The sequence below is a fragment of the Bufo bufo genome, chromosome 5 (assembly GCF_905171765.1).
Source record: "Bufo bufo chromosome 5, aBufBuf1.1, whole genome shotgun sequence".
Lineage (NCBI taxonomy): Eukaryota > Metazoa > Chordata > Amphibia > Anura > Bufonidae > Bufo > Bufo bufo.
Genome location: NC_053393.1, coordinates 419356445 through 419382507, shown reverse-complemented (window position 1 = coordinate 419382507; position 26063 = coordinate 419356445). Strand labels below are relative to the sequence as shown.

The following is a 26063-nucleotide window of genomic DNA, read 5'->3' as shown; positions in this document are numbered from 1 at the left end:
AATGGAACTACTTGATTACACCTGTTAAGTTTTAGTTTTTTTTTTATGGGGGAGGGGGGTGTTGTAACATTTCATTTACACAACATGCCTACACAGCTTGACATAACAATAAGGGCTCATTCACACGATCCTATGTATTTTGAGGTCCGCAAAAAAAAAAGGATGATGTCCGTGTGCATTCCGTATTTTGCAGAACGGAACTGCTGGCCCCTAATAGAACAGTTCTATCCTTGTCCGTAATGCAGACAATAATATGACAATGTTCTTTTGTTTTGCGGAACGGATATATGGACATACGGAAACGGAATGCACACGGAGTAACTTCCGTTTTGTGGCAGACCCATTGAAATGAATGGTTCTGCATACAGTCCACAAAAAAACCTGAATGCACAAGGAAAGAAAATACGTTTGTGTGCATAAGCCCTAATTAAGACAAAAATAAGAGACATTTAATGTGTGTAAATATTCAGATCCTAAATACTTTGTGGAGCCTCTTTTGCTGCAATTACAGATACAAGTCTTTTAGGAGAGCATCTTTATTACTTTAGCACATCTAGTCACTGGGATTTTTGCCCATTCTTCCAGACAAAACTGCTCCAACAACTTTAGGTTGCATTGGTGTATAGAAGTTTTTAATCTGTGCCATAGATTATTAATTGGATTGAGGTCTGTGCTTTGACTAGGTCATTCCAAGAGGGGGTTGGCCCATCTCACACATTGGTGGCATATCGCTAGGCTATGCCACCAATGTCAAATAGGTTTGGGGCCCCCAAAGAAAAGGATATGCGCTTGGCTATTTACGAAGCTCCCTTAGAAGTGAATCAAGAGTGCAGCGGGCAGGAGTCACCACCTCTCCATTCACCTCTATGGTTGCTCTGGAAATAGTTGAGCAGGTGCTCGGGTATTTTTGTCACTCTTATAGAAGTGAATGGAGGGTGGTCACATTTACGCAGTGGTCCTTTGTTCAATTTGGTAGTCCCATTCTGGAGATAGGTGCAGGTCCCAGAGATGGGACCTGCACCTATCTGAAATTGGTGGTATATCCTTGCGATATGCCACAAATATGTGAGATGGGCAAACCGCTCCAGGGTAGCTATACCAAAATGTTTAGAGTTATTGTTTTGCTGGAAGGTGAATCTCCATCCCAGTCTTAAATCTTTGGCAGACTGAAAAAGGGTTTTCCTCAGAAACTGTTTTGTTTTTACAGCCATCCATCTTTCCTTCCATCCTTCCCAGATTTTCAGTTCCTGCCAATGAAAAGTATCCCCATATCATGATGCTACAGTCCCCTTGTTTCACTGTGGAAATGATGTTCTTGAGGTGATAGTAATTGTTGGATTTGCACCACATATAGCAGTTCTTATGACTTAAAAAAAAAGTTTAATTTGAGTCTCATCTGACCAGCTAATCTTCTTCCATATAGATAACCTTCTGTATCTGGGGAGTCTTCCACGCTTTTCTACAAATATTCATTCTGTTGTGACAATTTGCACTATTTCGTCCATTACATATAATCTAACTTAAAATCTGTTTTAATTCCAGTTTTAATAAAAAAGAAAAAAAATGTAAAAACATCAAGGAGGTGATTATTCAGAGACAAGACTGCTGTCAGCAAATTCTAAATCTGTGACCTCTTTCATTCTCCAGGGTCGGGCTAGTCCCTGAACATATAACAAATACAGAAAACAAGCAAACAGATCCAGAGAATGTCGAAAGGAATGCTTTATTAAACCAAAGACCACACCCAAACAACCGGAATAATCCTGGAAAAACAGCTAGGAAACAGTGACAGATGTAAAACCACTGACCAAGTGAATTAGGGCCAAACCCATAGGGCATTATTTCAGTGCTTCCCTGGTTTTCACCCTTTAACCCTTATATAGGGATCTGTTCTTCACCGCAGGGGAGCGACCAGATCGCTACCTCCTGGGATGGTACACTTGGTAGAAATCTGCAAGAAAACAGATGCTGGTGCATAACACCAGTAGTCCAAGCTAGTAACAAAACCAGGAACGCAGGCAAGCAAACAGGAACCCAAACAAACATGCAACAAAAGGACACTGTTCAGACACAGATCAAGTAATAGGGACACAGCCAAGTCACCAGAACTCGATACAAGGAGCTTGGTGCTCACTGACAGACAGGACAAACTCAGAGACATACAGACATACAGTTAGCATGGCGTACACAAGCAGACCAGTACATGCAGACAACATAGAAACATGCCTGCACCCCATGCTTAACTAGGTGCATGGCAGTCACAGAAGAACATACAAAACATGAAGACATAGTAGCATGCCTGGACCCCATAGGGAACTGGGTGCATGGTGATCACAGACGAGTCATGCTAACATACCTGGACCTCATGCGGAACTTAGTGCATGGTGCTCACAGACAAGACATGGTAACATGCCTGGACCCTATGCGGAACTGGGTGCACGGCAATCACAGATGGACATATACTGAGACAAAGTAACATAGTAGAAACTCTCAGACAGACAAAGACATGGAGACATTGAACAAACTCACAACCTGACCACCTGATATTTAGACACAGATCAAGGAAACATTAACCCTACATAAACACAGAGAGTATACAAGCCACAGGACATGGTTCACCTACTAGAAAACTGCAGCCAGCACGCACCACGCAAGAAACCAGCATACACGGTTAACAGCCCGCAGCCAAAATGCAAGAGTACATGCAGCCAGCCTGCATGGCAACCAGAGACACATCCTCACTTCCTTCACCACTCTGGTTAGTAGAGATGAGGCCACCCCTAGTTGTTCAACAAAGCCAGGGACTCTCGTTAATTCTTGGGGGTAAAAATTGTGAGCTGCAAAAAACAGGCGCAAGCTCACAGATAGCAAACCTATCAGAATCAGGAAAATACAACAAGACAGGGTCAAAGACTGGAGAATCAGTAGAAGTGTAAACAGTAGACAACAGTAGACAAGGGGTACATCGTTGAACAAGGTACATTGTCTAAAACTCCGGTCTTAATAAATGTGCCACTAATTCTCTAGGTAAGGTTTTGTCCTGTGCCCTGTACATTATGGCATACAACGTGTACTTGTGTTGACAAATTAGTAGTTTGTTAATGAAAAGTAGATGGACCCTTTGGGGCTGATGAGTTTAAATGAAGCACGCTAAGATTTTAATGACAGTGTCCTTCCATAGCTGCGCTTAATTTTATTGTAATCCATATATTTTATATATCGTTGCTGCTTTAATTCAGTATTTACAAAGACAATACAATGTTAGGACTAATTAAAATGCATGTAGGCACTCTGCAGTATTGTGGACGATTTGCATTTCATTACCTTCTCCATTAATCAAACCCATGGAGTTAGCAGTCATCTACTGAACAGCGGGAAGCTGCTTGATACAGCCATTTACTTACTTTGGGAAAAATGGAAGAGGAGGCAAAAAGTGTTGCTCATTTAAGTGAAACATTGCCGACCACCCACTACCAGAAAAAAATAATATTTAAATGCTGCCACCCACAGAAAGCATTATAAATGTAAAAAATTTAGGCTACGGGCATAATTGAAATGCTGTAAAATAAAAATATATAATTATTATATTTAAAAGAATACTTTTTTTTTTTTTACTGCACTGTTCAACGGTTTATGTGGTATTGTAGGAATCAAAAAATGGATTTCTACAGTCCTATTAAAAAAAAAAAATATGTGAATATTACATAAGAAATATTTAATAACTAGGTTAAAATCATACAACTTAGCAGCTCCTTTATCAGGCTGAATTGCAAATGAACTAGGAAGAAAGCACAAAAATTAAAATAATTACGCTGTGAAGGAAGTAAGGATCCTTGCTACTTATTAAATATGTGGTTCAGTAATGGACATCTGCCTATTAAAGAAGTTATCAGAAAGCTGGACAAAGTTCAAAGAATGAAAAAAAAACGTATGCGTTTATGGCCTCATTCACACGACCGTTCAGTTTTTTGCGGTCTGCAAATTGCGGATCCGCAAAGCACACCGGTGGCTTGCGGAACGGAATAGGCAGCCCACTGTAGAAATGCCTATTCTTGTCTGCAAAACTTATATTTTTTTTGCTGGGCCATGGAACGGAGCAACGGATGCGGACAGCACACGGGGTGCTGTCCGCATCTTTTTCGACCCCATTGAAGAGAATGGGTCCGCATCAGAGCCGCAAAAACTGCGGCTCGGATGCGGACCAGAACAACGGTCGTGTGCATGAGGCCTAACACACAAAAAAAAAGAATACAAAAACAGTACACTATACTTTTCCATTCTGCAGAGTACAGGAAAAAAAAAATTATATGTTAACATTAGGGATGAGCGAATCGACTTTGGATGTGCTGTTGGTGTTTGCTTTTACTTTTGTAATTTCAGCCATGATGTGCAGCTGCGCATTACCTTTATTTGACAGGATGTGCGGAATACATTAGTTTTTTCCAACATTGTTTGCATTTTTAAAATATTTTTCTACCAGCACTGACCATAAACTACTTTCTTTGGTCTTCATATTTTTTCCTTATGTTGTAAGGCTAGCTAGGCAGGGGCGTATCTTCACTCTCCCCTTACCACCAATGCTATTGGTTTACAAATTCAGTCTCAAAACATTCCTATACCTTAGATTGGCATGATGTGGAAAAGGAGGAAAAGCAGATGGCAGAGGAAGGGCTCGCACCTGTAGGGCAGGAGAGCACTGCGGTTGGAGAAATGGGTATACCAACATATTGTACCCCCACCTAATCAGCCAAACTCCATTCCAGCAACAGCCCCTGTTTAAGGCCAAATGCACCAGGCGTGTTCCACGGCCGAGAGCGGTCCGTGGTATGCCGGGCTGGATTCCTGTTCAGAGCAGGAGCGCACGGCGTCATTGGTTGCTATGACGCCGTGCGCCTCATGCCGCCGCTGCTGTACAGTAATACACTCGTATAGATCATACGAGCGTATTACTGTAGTGCAGCGGTGGCATGAAGCGCACGCAGTCATAGCAACCAATGAGGCTGTGCGCTCCTGCTCTGAACAGGAATTCAGCCCGGCATACCACGGACCGTTCTCGGCCGCGGAACACGGCCGTGTGCATTCGGCCAAAAGGTGTATTAAAGGTGCTGTGCCATTAACAATGAAGACCGACTATACAGTGTGGTCTTTGTTATTAAATGAAAGGCAGCTCCGTGTGGCCATACCCTAAGGCAGAGTTGCTTGGGTATACCTGATTTATAGCTATTCATGACAAATTAATTTGTAACAATTAAAATTTCTTGGGGAACTTCGACAAAGCTGCTGAATCAAATTTTTCAAAACTTCGCTCATCTCTAGTGTTTTTAATGGGACGGCTTTTTGTGTATTATATTTATATGTATTAATGGCGATTATGTGGTAGTACTCACAACTTGCAGGTAATTATTGCTCTATATTAGGACTATAATAAGCTCTATTGATGTGTTATATTGTTTGAGGGTTTATGGTCCCTATTAGAGATGAGCAAAGGTCTTCAAAATTCAATTTGGCTGCTTCGACAAATCTTACAAAAAAAAAAATGTGCTTTGTTACGAATTACTTTTTTTGGTAAGTAGCGGATTCAATGAAAGGGAATGACGATTGCGACTCTCCCCTCGTCAATAAACCCCTCAGATGCCACGTTCATAGCTGAAATGGATGAGGTAATTAAGATTTTTTTTTTTACCCCGCCATTTCAGGGAAAATTGTTTCGTTACCACAAAGCACGAGAAAATTCGGCTTTGCAGTGAATGTAATTTTTCCTGAAAGTCAAATTGAAGTCCACTTCGTTAACTTCAATTTGCTCAACACTAGTTCCTATTACTGATATCTATGGTGGGACACTTTGGATTGGTGTTAGTTGTGAAAGATGGCCCCCAGTCTATGGCTAACTAGTGAGAACATGTGTTTGAACTAGAGGATGGAACATGGATAAGTAGAACAGAATGGTTCTTTACATAGAACTACAGTAGGAGTTGTGTTAGACACACACAACACAACAAGGCAGTATAGGAAGAGCGATGGCATTAGCCATTTCTCCTCCCCATACTCTGGAGGAGCTGGAGGAGATCGCTGCATGTAAATGCAATGGCCTCCTCCGCTAGTTTCAACAGATTGTCAGAAAGGAACTTTTCCTTCCCGACAATCTGTTAGATCTTCGCCCTGTGTAAAGGGACCCAAAGTCATACACTACATCTATGGCAAATAGAAAAGTAAAATAATGCACTGTACCACAAAAAAAAAAAAAGTTAATATTTGTTATAACTAATGAAATTGCTACTCACTTTCTGAGGCATGGATAAGTTACAGAGCTAATCAATATTACACAACCAAGGGGTGGAGGAATTAATTAGATACAATTTTTTATGTACATAAAAAAAAACTAACTAAATAAAACATAAAGCATGGCTAAATAAATTAAGTGAAGCAATTAAAAGCATGATGCATAGAAGCAGTTCATTGTTAGGATGAATTGCAATGAACATTCCATATTCACATAGATACAATTTAAAGGGGTTGTCCAGGATTAGGGGGAAAAAGTAGCTCTTTTGCCACCAGTGCCATTTGTGTCCATTGTTTGTATGTGATTTAAAGGGGCTGTTTAAAAAACATATTTTTTTTATAATAAGGGCAGAGTGGTGATCAGCTAATCACTGTGCCCCTGGCTTTTCTCACCTGTAATAGGACATAAGGACAGGGGTTGTCATCCTCAGACACCTTCTTTTAAATGCAACTAAGCTGCAATACCAACAGACCTTAGTCCCAATATTTTAATGCACTTACTGTATGTAGTTAAGTAGCTTCCATATGAGGCTACTTTCACACTCGCGTTTGGGGCGGATCCGTCATGGGTCTGCACAAACGCATACGTTCAGATAAAACAACCGCATGCATCCGTTCAGAATGGATTCGTTTGCATTATCCTTAACATAGCCAAAACGGATCCGTCTTGAACACCGATGAAAGTCAATGAGGGACGGATACGTTTTCTATTGTGCCATATTGTGTCAGTTAAAACGGATCCGTCCCCATTGACTTACATTGTGTGTCGGGATGGATCCGTTTGGCTTAGTTTGGTCAGACGGACACCAAAACGCTGCAAGCAGCATTTTGGTGTCCGCCTCCAGGGCGGAATGGAGACGGAACTGAGGCAAACTGATGCATTCTGAGCGGATCCTTTTCCATTTAGAATTCATTAAGGGCAAACCTGATCCGTTTTGGACCGCTTGTGAGAGCCCTGAACGGATCTCACAAACGGAAACCAAAACGACAGTGTGAAAGTAGCCTAATGAAATGCTACTTTTTGTTGGTGGCACATTTATAATAGAAATAATATTACACATTTTATGATTGTATTATATGATTTCATTATAATAGAAAATCCATTCTTCTCCTCATTACATTATTGTCATATATAGTGAAAAGTATTTTCCAATGTAAGCTAGGAAAGTCTGCAGGGAGTTGCCATTTTCTTGGCATTAGATATCAATTATGTACGTCAGGTCATAATTTTGAAAGTATGCTAAAAGTAAAATAGCTAATTTAAAGATGATTATAGGGTATTATTATTACTCTTTAATATGTGATATTAAGTGAAAATTACTGTACAAGTCATTGTATTGCTTTCAATTCTTTTGCCTGACGTATTTGATACAATTTAGTAGTCAAAGCTAAGATTTGCCCTTTTTATATCTCTAAATATGTCTTTTTTTCCCCCATATGTGAATGTTCAATTTAACCCTTTCAGCCCTGGACAATTTTTCATTTTTTGCATTTTTGTATTTTGCTTACTGCATTGCCAGATCAATAGGTTCCAATTCACATAGCCGTGTAAGGGCTGTTTTTTGTGGGACAAGTTGTACTTTCTAATGGCACCATTTAATATTCAGAGCAATGTAATAGGAAGCTGGAAAACAATTTAAAATGGGGTGGAATTGGGAAAATAAATACACAATTCTGCCACAGTTTTATGGGCTTTGTTTTTACGGTAATCCCTGTGCAGTAAAACTGACCTGTTACCTTTATCCTGCAGGTCAGTACGATTACAACGATACCATATTTATTTAGTCTTTGTTATGTTTTTTTCTTATCTGTTTTTTTTTATTTTTTTTATTTCCTGAACATTATTATGGGGGCGGCCATCTTGCCTGAGCTGTTCTTAACAGCATTTACACAGCAGTAAAAAAAATGCTTTTTGGCAGGCCCATGGGCCATAGACACAATGGACAGGAGTTGACCCTATTGACTTACATGGGAGAGTTTTCTAGACATGCTCTGTGACCTGTGCAGAGGTCATTGTGCAAGGGAAGAATAGATAAGATTTGGCAATCACCTATTGTGAATGGTGGATCCTATCTTATCTATACACAGAGGTGGTATCATTACAGACAGGATTAGAATGAGTAAACTGCAATAAAGTAATCTGTACAAGCCAAGAAGTGGCTTGTACAGACATAGTGGCCAGTGCAAAAAATGCAGTATTTTTGTTTTTTGTTTAAATATAAAAAGTAACATGGAAAATTAAAAATAACATCATCAAAAAGGACTTAAAAATATGTTAAACATAAAAAATTGATTTAAACAGCAGGTCTTTTTCTAATGACACATTTCTTTTAAAGAGGACCTATCACCCGGAAATGCACTGCAATCTTAAAGAACCATGTGAGGAGGAGAAGCTGAGCAGATTGATATATAGTTTTAATGTCATTTGGTCTCCCTTTCACAGGGAGGGGAACATTACCCAATTTTGCTTTGATAGCATCTAAAAGAATGGCTATCCATTAATCATCAGAATGCTTAATGTTAATGATACACCTGTCACTGCATAAGCAAGCGAGCCTATAGCTCGCCATTCTTGCCAGCATGTCCAAGGTCCACTGAGACAATTGGGTGTAGTCGCAGTGCCATAGTCATCATTATCCTCTTGCTCCTCCACTTCCAACTCCTCCTACTCCTTCTTCTCCATGGGAGTTTTTCCTTATGGGTCCTCAAGAGCTACAGGGTGGACAGCAAGATGCATTACAGTAGCTGTTCTTCTTCCGCCATCATCCCCTGCTGCATGAGCGTTAGCCTCTGTTCTTAGATAAATATAAGGGTGATGAGATAGTTCATGCTGCAGTTGTCACTGCTTCAGTACCCGACAGATGTCTTGGATGAGCTGCCACTGCCTGACGTCGAAACAACACATGCTCCCTGCAGAGGCAATCTGGTGTATGACAAAATCAAATTCATTCACAACTTTCCACTGCTCGTACAGATGCTCTAACATGTGCAATGTTGAATTCCAGCAATTTGGAATGTCATAGATTGAACAATGTGGAGACAGACCGCTCTGTTGCAGCAAATCCAGGAGAGCGTTCCTCGATATGTAAGAATGGCTGAAATGCGAGAACAGTCTCCTGGACATTGCAGCACCTTCTGCATTCTAATGTACTAAAAAAGCAATGCATGACTAGGTTAATGATATGTGCCATGCAGTGAGGACAACAATGTGAAAGATACTCTATTTCCTGTGGATGCAGCCTGTCTACCGCAAGAGAGAATGGGAGAAGGGGGAAACTCTTGTTCCGGTAGCTGGTGGCCACCTCTATTTCCCCAAAGGATGAGGTAATGCCACTTCATGTGGTTTATTAAAATGTGGTGCCTATGTTTGCGTTTGTCTGCTCATGACTTATTTTATTCTTGCAAAGGGCAATGCTTCTGTTGCAGTGGCCAGGTTTGGGGTGGCCCCAACACTACGCTGGGTCCCCCAGACACCGTTGAGGTGTCACCAGGTGTTGATGCTCTCCAGAAGGGATGGTAAGGCGTGGTGCACCCCAATAGGAAATAAATCCCTTAGAGTCAGGGTCTGCAGTAAACCAGGGTGCTTCTTTACTGGAGGAATTCAGGTATAAAACAATACAGGCGAGGCATTGGGCTGGCTTCTCTAGTCTCCTCCCTGGCAGAAGAAGGGTTTGATGCTGAGTAAAGGCCTAAGCTAGCTGTCCCTCTTTCTCTTCAGAAGGCTGGTACCCTGGTCCAAGGCTGGTGATCCAGGGTCTGCGGCAGCATATCCCCATCTAAGCATCTTCTTCTGGTCACTCAGTAGTGTGGCAGGGTCTCCTCTTCCAAGCACTGTTCCATAACTGTAGCACACTAGGGGCTCTGACTGCTCTCCTTTTATACAGTTTTTTCTAGACTAGAACGTTCTAGTGGAAGGGGTGGAGTGGATAAACTCAGCACAAACAGATACATTGTCTCAGCTTCTGTCTGGTATAGACTTAAATTAGAGCTTCAATGATACTCAATAGCAATGACACAGCAGATTTTAAAGACAAAAACAAGTTTCCAGACATAACAACATAGCTAAAACCAGACATTTAAAAGGTCTGGCTGTCTGATTTTTGGTGGTAAACAAGCCTGAGTTTTTTCATCCAAAAAATGGTGGTAAACAAGTCTTGGTTTTTACCCTCCAAAACATGATCTTCTTTAAATCCTATGGCAGCTGTGGAAAATTACCAGCTTCTCAATCAAAGCCCTAACAGTCTCTCAGTATTCATTAACCTTTTCCACAGAGCCATGTAAATATAGTGATAATGAACCGGATATATATATCACAACATATAAAATGCAGTATTACAGTATTAAACAGAATAAGTTAACCCTTTCAAGAGAAATAAAGTAAGAAGTTTTAACTTTGGATAGGGGATATAGGCAAATGTCCACAAATGTTCAGATGTCAAAGTACTCCCTGCTCTAGGGCACTACACTGTCTTCTAGCAGTGGAGAAAAACTGTGAGATAGGAGATACTCCCGCAGAGCTAGAGGCAGCCCAGCTTGCTTGGCATATTTTGGGCCTAATGCACCCACAGTGTCAGTTCCATCACTAGATACCAAAGTAGATATGGCTCTGGATATTCTTTGGGAGGTATGTAGCCTCTGCTCTTTATTGCTGCCACTGCCACCACCCTCCTCCTCTGATGTTACCTCCTCCTTCTCAACACCTGTGACTGTGCTGAGTGCGAGATATCATGATGTGCAGCTTGGCCCACCTCCCCATTCTCTGCTCTGCATTTACCCCACCAACACAGCTATGCATGGGGTCCCCAGCCTCCTCCTGAACCTCCACCTCAGGGCAATCCAGAAGCTGACTGCTCTCAAACAAGTCATCAACAGGGAAAATCTCTTGACTATCTGCTGTAGAGTGTGGTGGGGTTTTCTTGTCACTTTTTAGGAAAATTAAAGGTGTCCCACTAGGAAGGGGCAGTGAAGACAGAGAAGACTCCACTGAAATGCCTTTTCTGGGGCTGTAAGGGGGAGGAGCAGGAGGAATGCTGTGACCCTTAGCCCCATAGCACAGTGTCAGACTCAAAAGTCACCTCCATGTCATCTTGCTGTGACTGAGAGTAGAAGTGAAATATCCAATCCACAATCTCATCCTCTTTCTTCTCAATATTAATGTAGAGCCTTACCAAAGCCAGGGAAAACTGGATTCTACTACTACTACTTCTGGCTGGATTGCTGGTGCTACTACTACCCACATTCTGGCTTCTGTCTGGAAATGCCTTGTCACAGATTTCGGACTAGTATTTCATGTATTTTCACTCAAAGATTTAAAACACTACCCTCTATATTGTAAAACACAGGTATATTGCTATTTTTCCAAAGAAAAATAAATAAATTGAACTGTCTAAAGATGATGCTTCGCAGACTATTAGTTCAAGTGTTTCATTTAGAATGGATGGTAAAACATGCATTCTACATTTTTAATGAGCTTATTCCACCAACACCAGAGGAAAATAAAAACTGTATTTCTATTCAAATTGGGTTAAAAAAAAAAATAAGAAAGGTTCTTTCAGGTAGCTGCTTTTGAGGTTCTGTAGCAGCTGCAACTGTGTTATAAGGCAGTAACTGCAGCTAGAAGGCACTGCCAGACACACCCATCCTCAGCTTCTCACACCCTGGTTGAAAGCTTCCCCTGCCTTTCCCTATTCTACCCAATGATTCTTCTTTCTAGCCTTTCCCTTCTCTGTCTCCAAGCTTTCCCTGGCTTTCCCTATTCTACACAATTATTCTTCTTTCTAGCCTTTCCTTTCACTGTCCCTGAAACTAGAATAGAAGCTTGATTGTGACGATACACTGTCCCTAAGATCGTTTTCTGTCAGACACTGCATATACAGTACAGACCAAAAGTTTGGACACACCTTCCCATTCAAAGAATTTTCTTTATTCTCATGACTATGAAGGCATCAAAACTATGAATTAACACATGTGGAATTATATACATAACAAACAAGTGTGAAACAACTGAAAATATGTCATATTCTAGGTTCTTCAAAGTAGCCACCTTTTGCTTTGATTACTGCTTTGCCCACTCTTGGCATTCTCTTGATGAGCTTCAAGAGGTAGTCCCCTCAAATGGTCTTCCAACAGTCTTGAAGGAGTTCCCAGAGATGGTTAGCACTTGTTGGCCCTTTTGCCTTCACTTTGCGGTCCAGCTCACCCCAAACCATCTCGATTGGGTTCAGGTCCGGTGACTGTGGAGGCCAGGTCATCTGACGCAGCACCCCATCACTCTCCTTCATGGTCAAATAGCCCTTACTTTCAAAGTTTTCCCAATTTTTTGGCTGACTGACTGACCTTCATTTTTTAAAGTAATGATGGCCACTCGTTTTTCTTTACTTAGCTTTTTTCTTGCCATAATACAAATTCTAACAGTCTATTCAGTAGGACTATCAGCTGTGTATCCACCTGACTTCTCCTCAACGCCACTGATGGTCCCAACCCCATTTATAAGGCAAGAAATTCCACTTATTTAACCTGACAGGGCACACCTGTGAAGTGAAAACCATTTCAGGGGACTACCTCTTGAAGCTCATCAAGAGAATGCCAAGAGTGTGCAAAGCAGTAAACAAAGCAAAAGGTGGCTACTTTGAAGAACCTAGAATATGACATATTTTCAGTTGTTTCACACTTGTTTGTTATGTATATAATTCCACATGTGTTTATTCATAGTTTTGATGCCTTCAGTGTGAATCTACAATTTTCATAGTCACGAAAATAAAGAAAACTCTTTGAATGAGAAGGTGTGTCCAAACTTTTGGTCTGTACTGTACCTATCCACTCACATTCCAACAAAGAATAATATTTTGATCATTCTGCAAGGGCATCTTCCTCCATGATTCAACACTGATTGGCTCATCCAGGCTGTCTGTTGGACTGTGAGCCAATGATGGCAAGCCACCACGCCCATCCCCACCCAACCCGACACGACACACCACACACACACACACACACACACACACACTTACTTTCAGGGTCATGCAATGTGTGTTGTTTTACTGGATTCATCTCAAGAGAACCTGAGCTTTGGGTTTCTTGTGGCAGATAAAATTTTGCAAAGTTCATAACAAACCCAGTTTGTTACGAGCTGAATCAATCATCTTAATTTGTATGTATGGCACTAACTTGCTGCGGACATTGATTGACCGCAGCAGTCATGCTTACACAGCATATGATCAGCTACATGGAAGAATACAGACATCAGTTGGGACCATATATAAGCACACTAGAGCATTGGCGCTGGAGCAGTGGGGAATAAAAGGGGCAAGTATTTTTTAACTTCATTATTTTTCAAATATTCGCTACCTTTTGATAAAAACTGTATATTCCTTGGACAACTTTGCTAAGTAAAGCAGTTGCAATAGATTGGCAGCTCGGTGGCAACAAAGCCTTTCCCTTTTCAACCAGTATTAAACACTATGAGAGCACATTCTTATAGCCAGATCAGCATTGTACTGTCAAATTTTACTGCCTTCCAATATGAAGCATCAGTTGTTTTTGCCATATGTCTTTTGACTACTGTAGATTCATGCTCCAAAGAAGTAAATAAGATGTAATGACTGGTCGATCAGCTATTTTAACTAAAATGTACTGTAAAGCAAACTAGTGTAGCATGAACGCAACCTAAAAGGAAGTCTGTCACTTAGCTCAGCTGACTATAATGACCCTTCTCCTTCTTCTTTCACAGGGCCAATTCTGATCATTTGAATTCCATTTTGTATCTGTTCATTTAAATGTAATTTTAAGACCTGTGAATGCAGCTACAAGTGAGTAAGGCTTTGTCTACATATTTTCTCAAAGTTGTTTTGTGATTCTGACTCACTGCAGACCTGGGAACTGGCCTCTCCAAGGTCTATAGTGAGAGCAGATGAACAACACGTACACAGTGACAATTATGTAGCGCATGCGTTGGTTGCGTTCCACTAGGGCAGAGATGCTCAACTTGTGGCCCTCCAGCTGTTGCAAAACTACAATTCCCAGCATGCTGGCACAGCCTACAGCTATTAGAGCTGGGAGTTTTGCAACTGCTGGAGGGTCGCAGGTTGAGCATCCCTGCACTAGGGAATGGACCTTTTTGTTTAATTGGTATAAAGCTGTAACCCTTTAGGAAAGAAGTCAGAAGCTCATCCTACAGGGGGATGCCTCGTGTAGGGACCTAATGAGTGTTTTCCCAATCAAGAGCTTCCCAGCTGATGTCACTGTCAGATGATAACTCCATCTGTGATGTATGTACCTTCATTCTGGATGTAGTCAGGACTCTAGATGAAGTGCTGATGTAATTTTGTATTATGTTCTTTATCTTTTTTATTTAGATAAGTGCAAAAGAAGGACATTATATCGCTATATATATATCCTACTTATTATATTTAATAAAATCATATTATAAGGGTACTTTCACACTTGCGTTGTTTGATTCCGGCAGGCAGTTCCGTTGCCTGAACTGCCTGCCTGATCAGGCAAACTGTATGCAAACGGATGTAATTTTTTATGACTGATCAGGCCTTTTTCAGACTGATCAGGATCCTGATCAGTCTGAAAAATGCCTGATCAGTCAGAAAAATGCATTGCAATACCGGATCCGTTTTTCTGGTGTCATCAGGCAAAACAGATCCGGTATTTTTTTCTTCTAATTTTTAAAGGTCTGCGCATGTGCAGACCGGAAGGACGGATCCGGCATTCCGGTATTTTGAATGCCGGATCCGGCACTAATACATTCCTATGGGAAAAAAATGCCGGATCCAGCATTCATGCAAGTTTTCAGTTTTTTTCGCCGGAGAAAAAACCGTAGCATGCTACGGTTTTCTCTTTTGCCTGATCAGTCAAAAGGACGGAACTGAAGGCATCCTGATGCATCCTGAACAGATTACTCTCCATTCAGAATGCATGGGGATATACCTGATCAGTTATTTTCCGGTATAGAGACCCTATGACGGAACTCTATGCCGGAAAAGAAAAACGCTAATGTGAAAGTAGTCTAAACCTTCCTTTGAAATGTAGCTGTAGTTCAGTTAGGAGTCTCTCTTTAAAGAGAATCCGAACCTGAAGTCTTGCTCTTATCATCAAAACACAATCAAAAAGAGAGGAGAGACTGGTAGAGGAAGCAGGAGGAGCAAGAATGCATGGAGTGGTTTGGACCCACCCTCGGTGGACTTAACTGTTCATTTGCTTGATTAAAAGTATTTTTTCTCCAGAATGAATAAATGTATCACTAAGTGAAAGACATTGTTGCATTCATCTGACTTAACCCTAAAAAGCATTGTCCCTGGTTTAACACTAAATTTCCTGGTGACAAACCCTATATAATGAGATAATCAGAAGAACAGACCTCATAGGAGTTTTCTTCTACAGATTGCTTATGAACACCACATGGCACTCTAGGGAGAATAAAGGGAGGTACTCATGGTGGCACATGGTATGCTTATGGTTCTAATAAAGTATGCCATAGTACAGCCTTTCTCACATGCAAATACTTTAACAGGGAGGTATTTTTGGCATTCATGTACAGGATGCAAAAATCCATTAGCAAAATGCAATGACTGAATAAAAAATAAAGCAGACAGTAAATGTAGGATCTGCTCCAAAAAATGCAATGAAAGGCTAATAGAAAGTGTAATAATTGTATCCATCATTTTAATAATAGGTCCTAAATTTCAGAATACTTCACTAAAGATAGAAATCAGGTATTTTACGTCATGCAATCTGGACAATTTGGACAAACATTTTATAGTTGGGGTCATATATAGAGATGAGCGAATCGAAGCTGACGAAGTGGAATTCGATCCGAATCTCAGGAAAAAATCGATTTGCACCGAAGCTGAATTTCCTCACGTTTCGTGGGAAGGCGGGATCAGCTATAATGCCATGCATGCAGCCAATCAGCAGCCAGCCAGCCCTGTGATGTCACAGCCTTATAAATAGCGGCAGCCATCTTAGATTCTGCCATTTACCAGGGTACTTAGTGCAGGGAGAGACATCTGCAGGCGCTAGGGACAGTGATAGAAAAGACTTGATTGTGGTGAAAAAATGATTTATAAGTGCAGGGAAAGGATAGGGAGGAATCGTTCCACAACATTTGTGTAGAACAGGATTCAGTACGGGAGGTTACAGACTGAGTAATAGGATCAGTCCTATTACACCTTGCTGCACTGACTGCGGATCCAAATTGCCATTATACAGCTCTGTCATTCTAGCAAACTGTTCTTGTTATTGAGGTGCAAGTGCTGTTGATACATCCATTAACAGGGTTTATTACAAGGAAATATTTCTACAGTATGTCTTATTTGCCCTTGTGCGGTGCAGTTATATGTTGTAAAGTCCTTTTTGCCGTGGATTAGGGTACTTTCACACTTGCGGCAGAGTGATCCGGCAAGCAGTTTCATCGCCGGAACTTCCTGCCGGATCTGGCAATCTGCATGCAAACGAACAGCGCTTGTAGACTGATCCGGATGCGGATCCGTCTCACAAATGCATTGCAAGAACGGATCGGTCTGTCCGTTTGTCATACGGACAAATGGATCCATTTCTATTTTTTATACATTTTTACCGGTCTGCGCATGTGTAGGACGGATCCGGCATTGCGGTATTTTGAATAATACATTCCTATGGAAAAAAATGCATTCAGGCAAGTGTTCAGTTCTTTTGGCCGGAGATAAAACCGCAGCATGCTGCGGTATTATCTCCGTCCTGAACAGTCAAAAAAACTGAACTAAAGACATCCTGATGCATCCTGAACGGATTGCTCTCCATTCAGAATGCATGAGGATGAAACTGATCAGTTCTATTCCGGGATAGAGCCCCTAGGACGGAACTCTATGCCAGAAAAGAAAAACGCTAGTGTGAAGGTACCCTTAGTAGTGTTGGGCACGAATATTCGAACCGCAAATTTTAATTGCGAATATCGCCACTTCGAGAATTCGCGAATATTTAGAATATAGTGATAAATATTTGTATTCTCGAATATTCTAGATTTTTTTTTTTTATCAGTAACCTCCCTTCTTGCTTGTGGGCCAATGAGAAGGCTGCAATGTATTTGTCTGAGCTTAGCAACATCTCTAGCAACCAATAGGAAAGTTGCCTACCCCTTACTATATAAGAACCTCCCAAGCAGCCATTTTCTGTAGTTTTATGGAGTTCTGAGAGAGACAGCAGTGACATTGCTGTGCTCTGTGCTTTACTGTTTAATTACATTAGATAGTTAGTTAGCTTATACACTACGTGCAGAATTATTAGGCAAATGAGTATTTTGACCACATCATCCTCTTTATGCATGTTGTCTTACTCCAAGCTGTATAGGCTCGAAAGCCTACTACCAATTAAGCATATTAGGTGATGTGCATCTCTGTAATGAGAAGGGGTGTGGTCTAATGACATCAACACCCTATATTAGGTGTGTATAATTATTAGGCAACTGCAACCTTTCCTTTGGCAAAATGGGTCAAAAGAAGGACTTGACAGGCTCAGAAAAGTCAAAAATAGTGAGATATCTTGCAGAGGGATGCAGCACTCTTAAAATTGCAAAGCTTCTGAAGCGTGATCATCGAACAATCAAGCGTTTCATTCAAAATAGTCAACAGGGTCGCAAGAAGCGTGTGGAAAAACCAAGGCGCAAAATAACTGCCCATGAACTGAGAAAAGTCAAGCGTGCAGCTGCCAAGATGCCACTTGCCACCAGTTTGGCCATATTTCAGAGCTGCAACATCACTGGAGTGCCCAAAAGCACAAGGTGTGCAATACTCAGAGACATGGCCAAGGTAAGAAAGGCTGAAAGACGACCACCACTGAACAAGACACACAAGCTGAAACTCAAGACTGGGCCAAGAAATATCTCAAGACTGATTTTTCTAAGGTTTTATGGACTGATGAAATGAGAGTGAGTCTTGATGGGCCCGATGGATGGGCCCGTGGCTGGATTGGTAAAGGGCAGAGAGCTCCAGTCCGACTCAGACGCCAGCAAGGTGGAGGTGAAGTACTGGTTTGGGCTGGTATCATCAAAGATGAGCTTGTGGGGCCTTTTCGGGTTGAGGATGGAGTCAAGCTCAACTCCCAGTCCTACTGCCAGTTTCTGGAAGACACCTTCTTCAAGCAGTGGTACAGGAAGAAGTCTGCATCCTTCAAGAAAAACATGATTTTCATGCAGGACAATGCTCCATCACACGCGTCCAAGTACTCCACAGCGTGGCTGGCAAGAAAGGGTATAAAAGAAGAAAATCTAATGACATGGCCTCCTTGTTCACCTGATCTGAACCCCATTGAGAACCTGTGGTCCATCATCAAATGTGAGATTTACAAGGAGGGAAAACAGTACACCTCTCTGAACAGTGTCTGGGAGGCTGTGGTTGCTGCTGCACGCAATGTTGATGGTGAACAGATCAAAACACTGACAGAATCCATGGATGGCAGGCTTTTGAGTGTCCTTGCAAAGAAAGGTGGCTATATTGGTCACTGATTTGTTTTTGTTTTGTTTTTGAATGTCAGAAATGTATATTTGTGAATGTTGAGATGTTATATTGGTTTCACTGGTAAAAATAAATAATTGAAATGGGTATATATTTGTTTTTTGTTAAGTTGCCTAATAATTATGCACAGTAATAGTCACCTGCAAACACAGATATCCCCCTAAAATAGCTAAAACTAAAAGCAAACTAAAAACGACTTCCAAAAATATTCAGCTTTGATATTAATGAGTTTTTTGGGTTCATTGAGAACATGGTTGTTGTTCAATAATAAAATTAATCCTCAAAAATACAACTTGCCTAATAATTCTGCACTCCCTGTATATATAATAAAGATAGTTAGTGAGAGATAGTCAGTGTAGGTTAGATCGTGATATAGTGTAGCTGGGTGTTAGGTAGTGTGACAATAATTAGTGCACCAATCAGTAATATGTAGTCAGACCTGCTAAAATGTGAAGTTGCACGTATTGCGCAAAAATATCATTAATTGCCGATTTGCGCAATCGAGAAAATATATTGGAGCATTCTATCTGCCATGCTAACAATGCTAACCATTTTCTCGTCTCAGGAAACGTCTAGCAATTTGAAAAATGTAGCAACAGTTACCCACGCCTATATTGTGCTCGCAATACGCGCATATTACATTGCCGATTTTCGCAATCAAGAAAAGAATATATGACGAATATTTGCCCAAATATTCAAAAAATATTGCGAATGCGAAAATTGCCCCTGCTGCTCTTCACTATGTATTAGTGGCACAAAAAAAAATTGTAATATTATAAAAAAAATAATATATAGCAATATAGCGAATATTATGTAATAATTATGTAGTAAGTCAGTGATAATATATGACACTGGAAAAGCTGGGTAATAACTCAGTGTAGTGTCTAATATACCTCCGGCCACATAATCACTTGATCTTTTATGTACAGTGAATGCATAATTTTTGGAGCCTGTAATCTAAATGGCCAACAGTAAAATTGTTATACGGTGACCGCCTAATGTACCTCCACCCACATTATCAATTGTTCTTTTCTGTCCGGTGAATGCCTAATGTTTGGGGCCTGTACTACACTGGCCTGCAGTAAAATTGTTATACGGTGACCGCCTAATGTACCTCCAGCCACATTATCAATTGTTCTTTTCTGTAAGGTGAATGAATAATTTTTAGGGCCTTTAGTCCACGGGCCTGCAGTAAAATTGATATCCATTGACCGTCTAATATACCTCCGGCCACATAATCACTTGATCTTTTATGTACGGTGAATGCATAATTTTTGGGTGGAAATAATCTAACTGGCCAACAGTAAAATTGTTATACAGTGAACGGCAAATGTACCTCCAGCCACATTATCAATTGTTCTTTTCGTTATGGTGAATCAATACTTTTTGGGGCCTGTAGTCCACTGGCCTGCAGTAAAATTTATATCAATTGACTGTCTAATATACCTCGAGCCACATAATCACTTGATCTTTTCTGTACGGTGAATACCTAATTGTTGGGGTCTCGGAGGAATTCAACACCTGTGACGACCACGTGTTATCGAATGCAACCAATTATCATTTGGCGTTTATTCAAGAGGGGGGATTTCGTTAGCCATGTTTTTAATTTAATTTTATATTTTTATTTATTTTAAACATATGTATTTGATATGTATTTGTACTGGCCTGCAGTGAAATTGATATCCAATGACCGTCTAATGCACCTCCAGCCACATAATCACTTGATGTTTTTCTGTCCGGTAAGTGCCTAATGTTTGGGGCCTGTACTACCGTGGCCTAAAATAAAAAATTTCTAGGCTCCAGCATGGCACATTTATGAGAGTTTCCTTTTAAGATGCATAAAAATGGCCCCTGATTAAAATACACATTTTTTGTGGGAATTTTTGCCATTGATCCCCCTCTGGTATGTCACTGTCCATGTTTTGGGATGATTTGTGCACTTCTTGTAAGTTTTTGGTGGCTGCAAATATGACCTGCCATTAAAGTGAATGGGGCCCGCCTTGGACTAGCAGTTTGCGAACATTTGATCGCGCTCTCCCGTTCGCGAATCGTCCCGGCTGATGTTCGTCCATCACTAGCTGTTAGGGTTGCCACCTTTCCCCAAAAAAAAATCCTGGCTAAAGTTAAAAATATTGGCGTGGATTAATACGGGTGTTATTTGATAATATTTTACATTTTGCTCCATTTTTTTCTTTTCAATGAAATAAAACTTTTTACTGTTGGGGACACCTTGAGAATTTAATTTTTATTCAGCCTCTATTTTTTAAATGTTTTTTGGGGGATTTGAACTCACAGCCATCTACATTAAAGGCAAAAACTTTAACCACTGAGCTATAGAGCTCCATGCTAAATTACCCTAACTATATTATGGATTAAAACCTGAGCACGACCTCTGCACCTGGATTGCAGGGTGGTTGTAACCATGAAAACAAGCAATGTACAATTAGAAGGAAAAATTGACCCAGCCAGCAAAGGAATCAATATGGATAATAACAATACATTAATAAGTGGCTTGTATTAATTTTCTCTACATGATAAATGCCACTTGCTGAAATGACACAATCTAACAAATTGTGTTAACATATGGAAATGTGATCATTAAATTATACTCAGAAGTGCAAATGGACAGCACCATTAATCATTACCACCCAAATGTAAAAGTTATGTGTTAAAGATTACTTACCGTTGGTTGCATAACATATGGTGGGTGAGGCATCCAAGATGTACTTTGTACCTAGATGATAGAAAGTAACATTAGGGCAAGGGTAATGTCCTTATAAGTATTTGATAATGACTTAAGAATTCAGTGTAATAATGTGAAAACTTATTTCAAGGCCAATGCTTAGCTTTTCTCTAAGTTTACTTCTTAATTCTGTAATTACATTGCTATATTTAAATAAATGTAATACCTTCATAAAAATTAATCAGGAAATATACTGTAGGCAATTTTACCATCAATTTACCATCATTAAAAATATTAAATAAAATGCATTGCACTCTGGCGAGCCTACTAATTCCTGGTAATTGTTCTATTACTGTTTTTTTTTTTCTTTAACTTAGGACACAAAGAGACACATTCAATAAATAGAGAGGTCTTTTCACATAAAATATACTAGGAACTAATGTCTTCTTTTGGACGCCATTTTATCTTTACAGGTCCAAAATTATACGCTTAATCGTTTCATAATATATCAATTGAGAGGTCAGTTTCTCTAATTCTGAGTTAAAAAGCTATAGGCCTTGATTTATCATGCCTCCACTCCAGAATTCTGGCTTCAAAATGTTGTGAAATGGGGCCTTTCGAGACATTTTAAAATTATTTGCACAACATTTTGCACCACACACTCGAGTTTTGAAATATGGGTGGGAAAGTGGGAAAGCTCTGTTAATAGGTTTCACTCCAGATTTATCACTAAGACTTGTTTAACAAGTCACAAAAAAACTTGAATTCTCACTTCAGTAAGAGGGTGGCATGTCAAAACTGGAGTAGCTATTCTAGACAAAAGGGTTAGGGTTAAGGATGAGGCAAATATATTAAACAACATTCGAAGATGATGCAACATTGCTCTATCCTTTATAAAAATGTATTTTAAAACAGTAATACCTGTATCATCTGAAATCTAAAAATCACAGGTTTGCTTATTCTGGAATATTACTGTTTTTATTTAAAGGGGTTGTCCCATGAAAAATGTTCTACAGTCTTCAAACCAGCACCTAGATCTGAATACTATTGTAATTGTATATATTCAAATTTTTGTATAGCTACTGAGTTATTCAGTAAAATGCATCTTTATAGTCTCATTTAAGTTCTTATTTCTTTGAACAGTTCACTGAGAAGGCGCACATGCTCAGTTTCATCTTTCAACTGCCTCCTAAGCTGTGATAGGGAGAGCATGGACACGCCCTTAGCTGCAGTGAAAAAGACACTCCCCTTCAGCGGTCAGCTTGATATAAATCTAGCACAACAAAAAAATAAAACTTTGTGTCTGCTACTAGGCAAAAACCATTTGTCCTATACTAAATCGAGTGTGCGTATTACAAATCCGAAGTCAGAATTGTTGTAACACGTCACAAAATTTTGCTATACATAAGTATACCTAAATGAATTAAGCACTATTAAAGCATTGAATAATTTTTACTCCAACAATTACCTGATCTACATCAAAGTTTGCGTAGTAAACAGTGTATGAAAATCTAATGGACTAACAACTTTTCTAAAAGTCTTGTTTTTCAGTTTAGGGAGATTAGGGAGATTAACAAGTGGCTCAAGAACTGGTGTAGGAAGGAGGGGTTTGGGTTCCTAGAGAACTGGACCGACTTCTCTATCGGCTACAGGCTCAATCGTAGGGACAGGCTCCACCTCAATAGGGAAGGGGTAGCTGTGTTGGGGAGAAAGATGGCTAGAAGCTTGGAGTAGTGTTTAAACTATAGGAGGGGAAGATAGTGCCGATAGAGACCGGGGGCAAGGTAGTGGGACTGGGAGAGGAATGGAAGGAGGGACTAGAACAGTTCAGAAGGAAAGGTGTAGGGTAAAAAATATACATAAACCTCTCAAATGTATGTATACTTATGCCAGAAGCCTGACTAATAAAACTGGAAAACTGAAATTAGTGGTGTGTGCGGAGGACTATGACATAGTGGGAATACAGAAACATGGCTGGATGATAGCTATAACTGGGCAGTTAATGTACAAGGTTACAGTCTGTTTAGAAAGGATCGTCAAAACCGGAGAGGGGGGTATGCCTTTATCCTGTCTAAAGCCCACACTCTGGGAATATATAAGTGAGGGACATGAACATGTGGAGTCACTGTGGGTAGAGATACATGGAGCTATAAACAATAATAAATTACTAATAGGAGTTTACTATAAACCACCTAATATACCAGAGTCCACAGAAAATCTACTACTAAACGAGATAGACAAGGCGGCAAATCATAATAAGGTGGTTATTATGGGGGAATTCAACTACCTAGATATAGACTGGGAAACTGAAACTTGTATATCTCATAAAAGAAACAGGTTCTTGGCAATAACCAAAGACAATTACCTCTCCCAACTGGTTCAGGACCCGACTAGAGGGACGGCCATACTGGACTTAGTATTAGCCAATAGGCCTGACATGACAACAGATGTGCAGGTTGGGGGACACCCAATTCCCTGCATATTACACTGCCGCTGGGGGGTGGAGACTGGGCTTCCAATTCCCTGCATATCACACGGCCGCTGGGGAATGGAGACTGGGCTCCCAATTCCCTGTATATCACACTGCCGCTGGGGAATCTAGACTGGGCTCCAAATTCCCTGTACATCACATGGCCGCTGGGGAATGGAGACTGGACTCCCAATTCCCTGTAGATTACACTGCAGCTGGGGAATGGAGACTGGGCTCCCAATTCCCTGCAGGACCGGTGGAGAGACCTCGGTCCCACCTCCACCGGCCACCTGGGGTTCTTCCCAGTAAACATCCACAATATCCTCCCAGCTGAAGGGCTCTGGACCTGGGTCTGTCATCTTGCTGTCCTGCTGAGCCTTCCCAATGGAGTGGAAAAGATCTCGGTAGTCCTGCTCCAGTTCCCACTCCAGGGTTGCTAGGTGAGCGAGGTCTTTCTCTACCTCATGGGGGTCATCCCAATCCTGCCTAGCCTCCCTCATAGAAAATGTCCTGAAGTCTGGACTGTGCAGGGCTCCCGAAGTCAGGCTCTGCAAAGGACTCTCATTGCAAGGCAGGACCATCAAACTCCTCTCCCTCTGGCTTGTCATGCTCAGCTGTCCAGGGTATATACTGTGCCATATACCACCAGAGCGCCTGGTAGACATCCTCCAGCCATAGCTCCTGCCATACCCGGTGCTCTAGTTCCTTCACCCATTCCTCCAGGGGCTGCTTTCCCAGGAAGGGCATCTGCAGGGCCACTTTCTTCTGCAATTGCTGCTCTTCACTGGGGAGACTCTTGCCTTGCTGGTATTGTACATTACCCAGGGCCTGGTACCAGATGCCTTCCCTTAATGCATCCCGGCCATCCAGGTCTTCCTCATCGTATCCCACTGCTGCCACCAATTGTAACGGCATACAAGGGAATGCTCCAAACTCCGAACGGAACCTCACGAATAGCTGCTAGCAGACGAATATGAAATGCACCCAAGTGGCTTACACTCCTAGCAATCAGTCTCTAACAGCATACAGTGAATCCCCCCAAGAATGAGACGAGGCTCCGTGTTGAGGGTCAAGCAGTGGTCACACAGAGCTGTGCGTTTATTGATCTTATATAACATTGTTACACACTAGTACCACCCACAGGGTTTTGTAAAAACAACCAATAAACATGTACAGTAAAACAATACAGTAAAACACTCCCACACAAAATCCTCCCCTCTGCCTGTGATACAATTACCTTACACAATGGGTTGATGTAATTATCACAGGCAGGAGAATACACAATGTCTTCTGTCCTGGAGACAACCGAGGAGTAATTCAATTATCTCTCAGGACAAAAGGAAATCGCCAATACACACTTGGGGACAATAGGACAGACATCACTATTTAAATATACAATGTCCCAACCATTACAGTAACATAGACATTTAACATATCCCCAGATGGCTTGGATCTGATATCAAAATATCCAAAAAGCGCTCAGATGCCACAAACACAGTCAAATCGCCATGGGGCTTTAGTTTAGCATGGGCTGATGAGAGGGCCCATAATCCTGGGGCAAGAGGCTGGAAACCAGGCCCCTCCAAAACTCAGTGGCGAGGTTAGTTTCGCCACACTTCCAATTATCATTCAAAAGAGTGTTTCTATAGGGAGGGACAAAAATACCAAACTTCAAAAAAGCTAAATTTATCCATCTAAGAGAGGCCATAAGCCTAACTAACTGGGACAAAGTCCTCAAAAATAAAAATACAGCCATAAAATGGGATATCTTTAAAGGCATCCTAAAATCTCATTGTGAGAGGTACATACCGTATGGGAATAAAAGGTTAAGGAACAAAAAGAAACCATCGTGGATAATTAGAACTGTAAAAAAAGCAATAAATGACAAAAAGAAAGCATATAAATCACTAAAACAGGAGGGTAGCACGGAAGCACTGAATAACTATAAGGGAAAAAATAGAACATGTAAAAAACAAATAAAAACGGCCAAACTAGAGCCCGAGAGATGAATTGCCAAAGAGAGTAAAACTAACCCTAAAATGTTCTTCAATTATATAAATGTTAAAAAGTATAAAGAATAATGAGGGGGGAGTTGCAGAGAGCGACGAGGAGAAAGCAAATCTTTTAAATATTTTTT

General features: G+C 40.8%; 1 protein-coding gene across 2 annotated transcripts in view; it reads right to left on the bottom strand.

Annotated features, from left to right (window-relative positions):
* Positions 1-26063, bottom strand: part of RBMS3 (RNA binding motif single stranded interacting protein 3) — an 830965-nt gene that overhangs the window by 44406 nt on the left and 760496 nt on the right. For both annotated transcript variants that reach the window (XM_040433298.1, XM_040433299.1), the window contains exon 10: positions 21457-21507. In XM_040433298.1, the coding sequence (XP_040289232.1) occupies positions 21457-21507 (51 nt within the window). The remainder of the gene's footprint in view (positions 1-21456; positions 21508-26063) is intronic.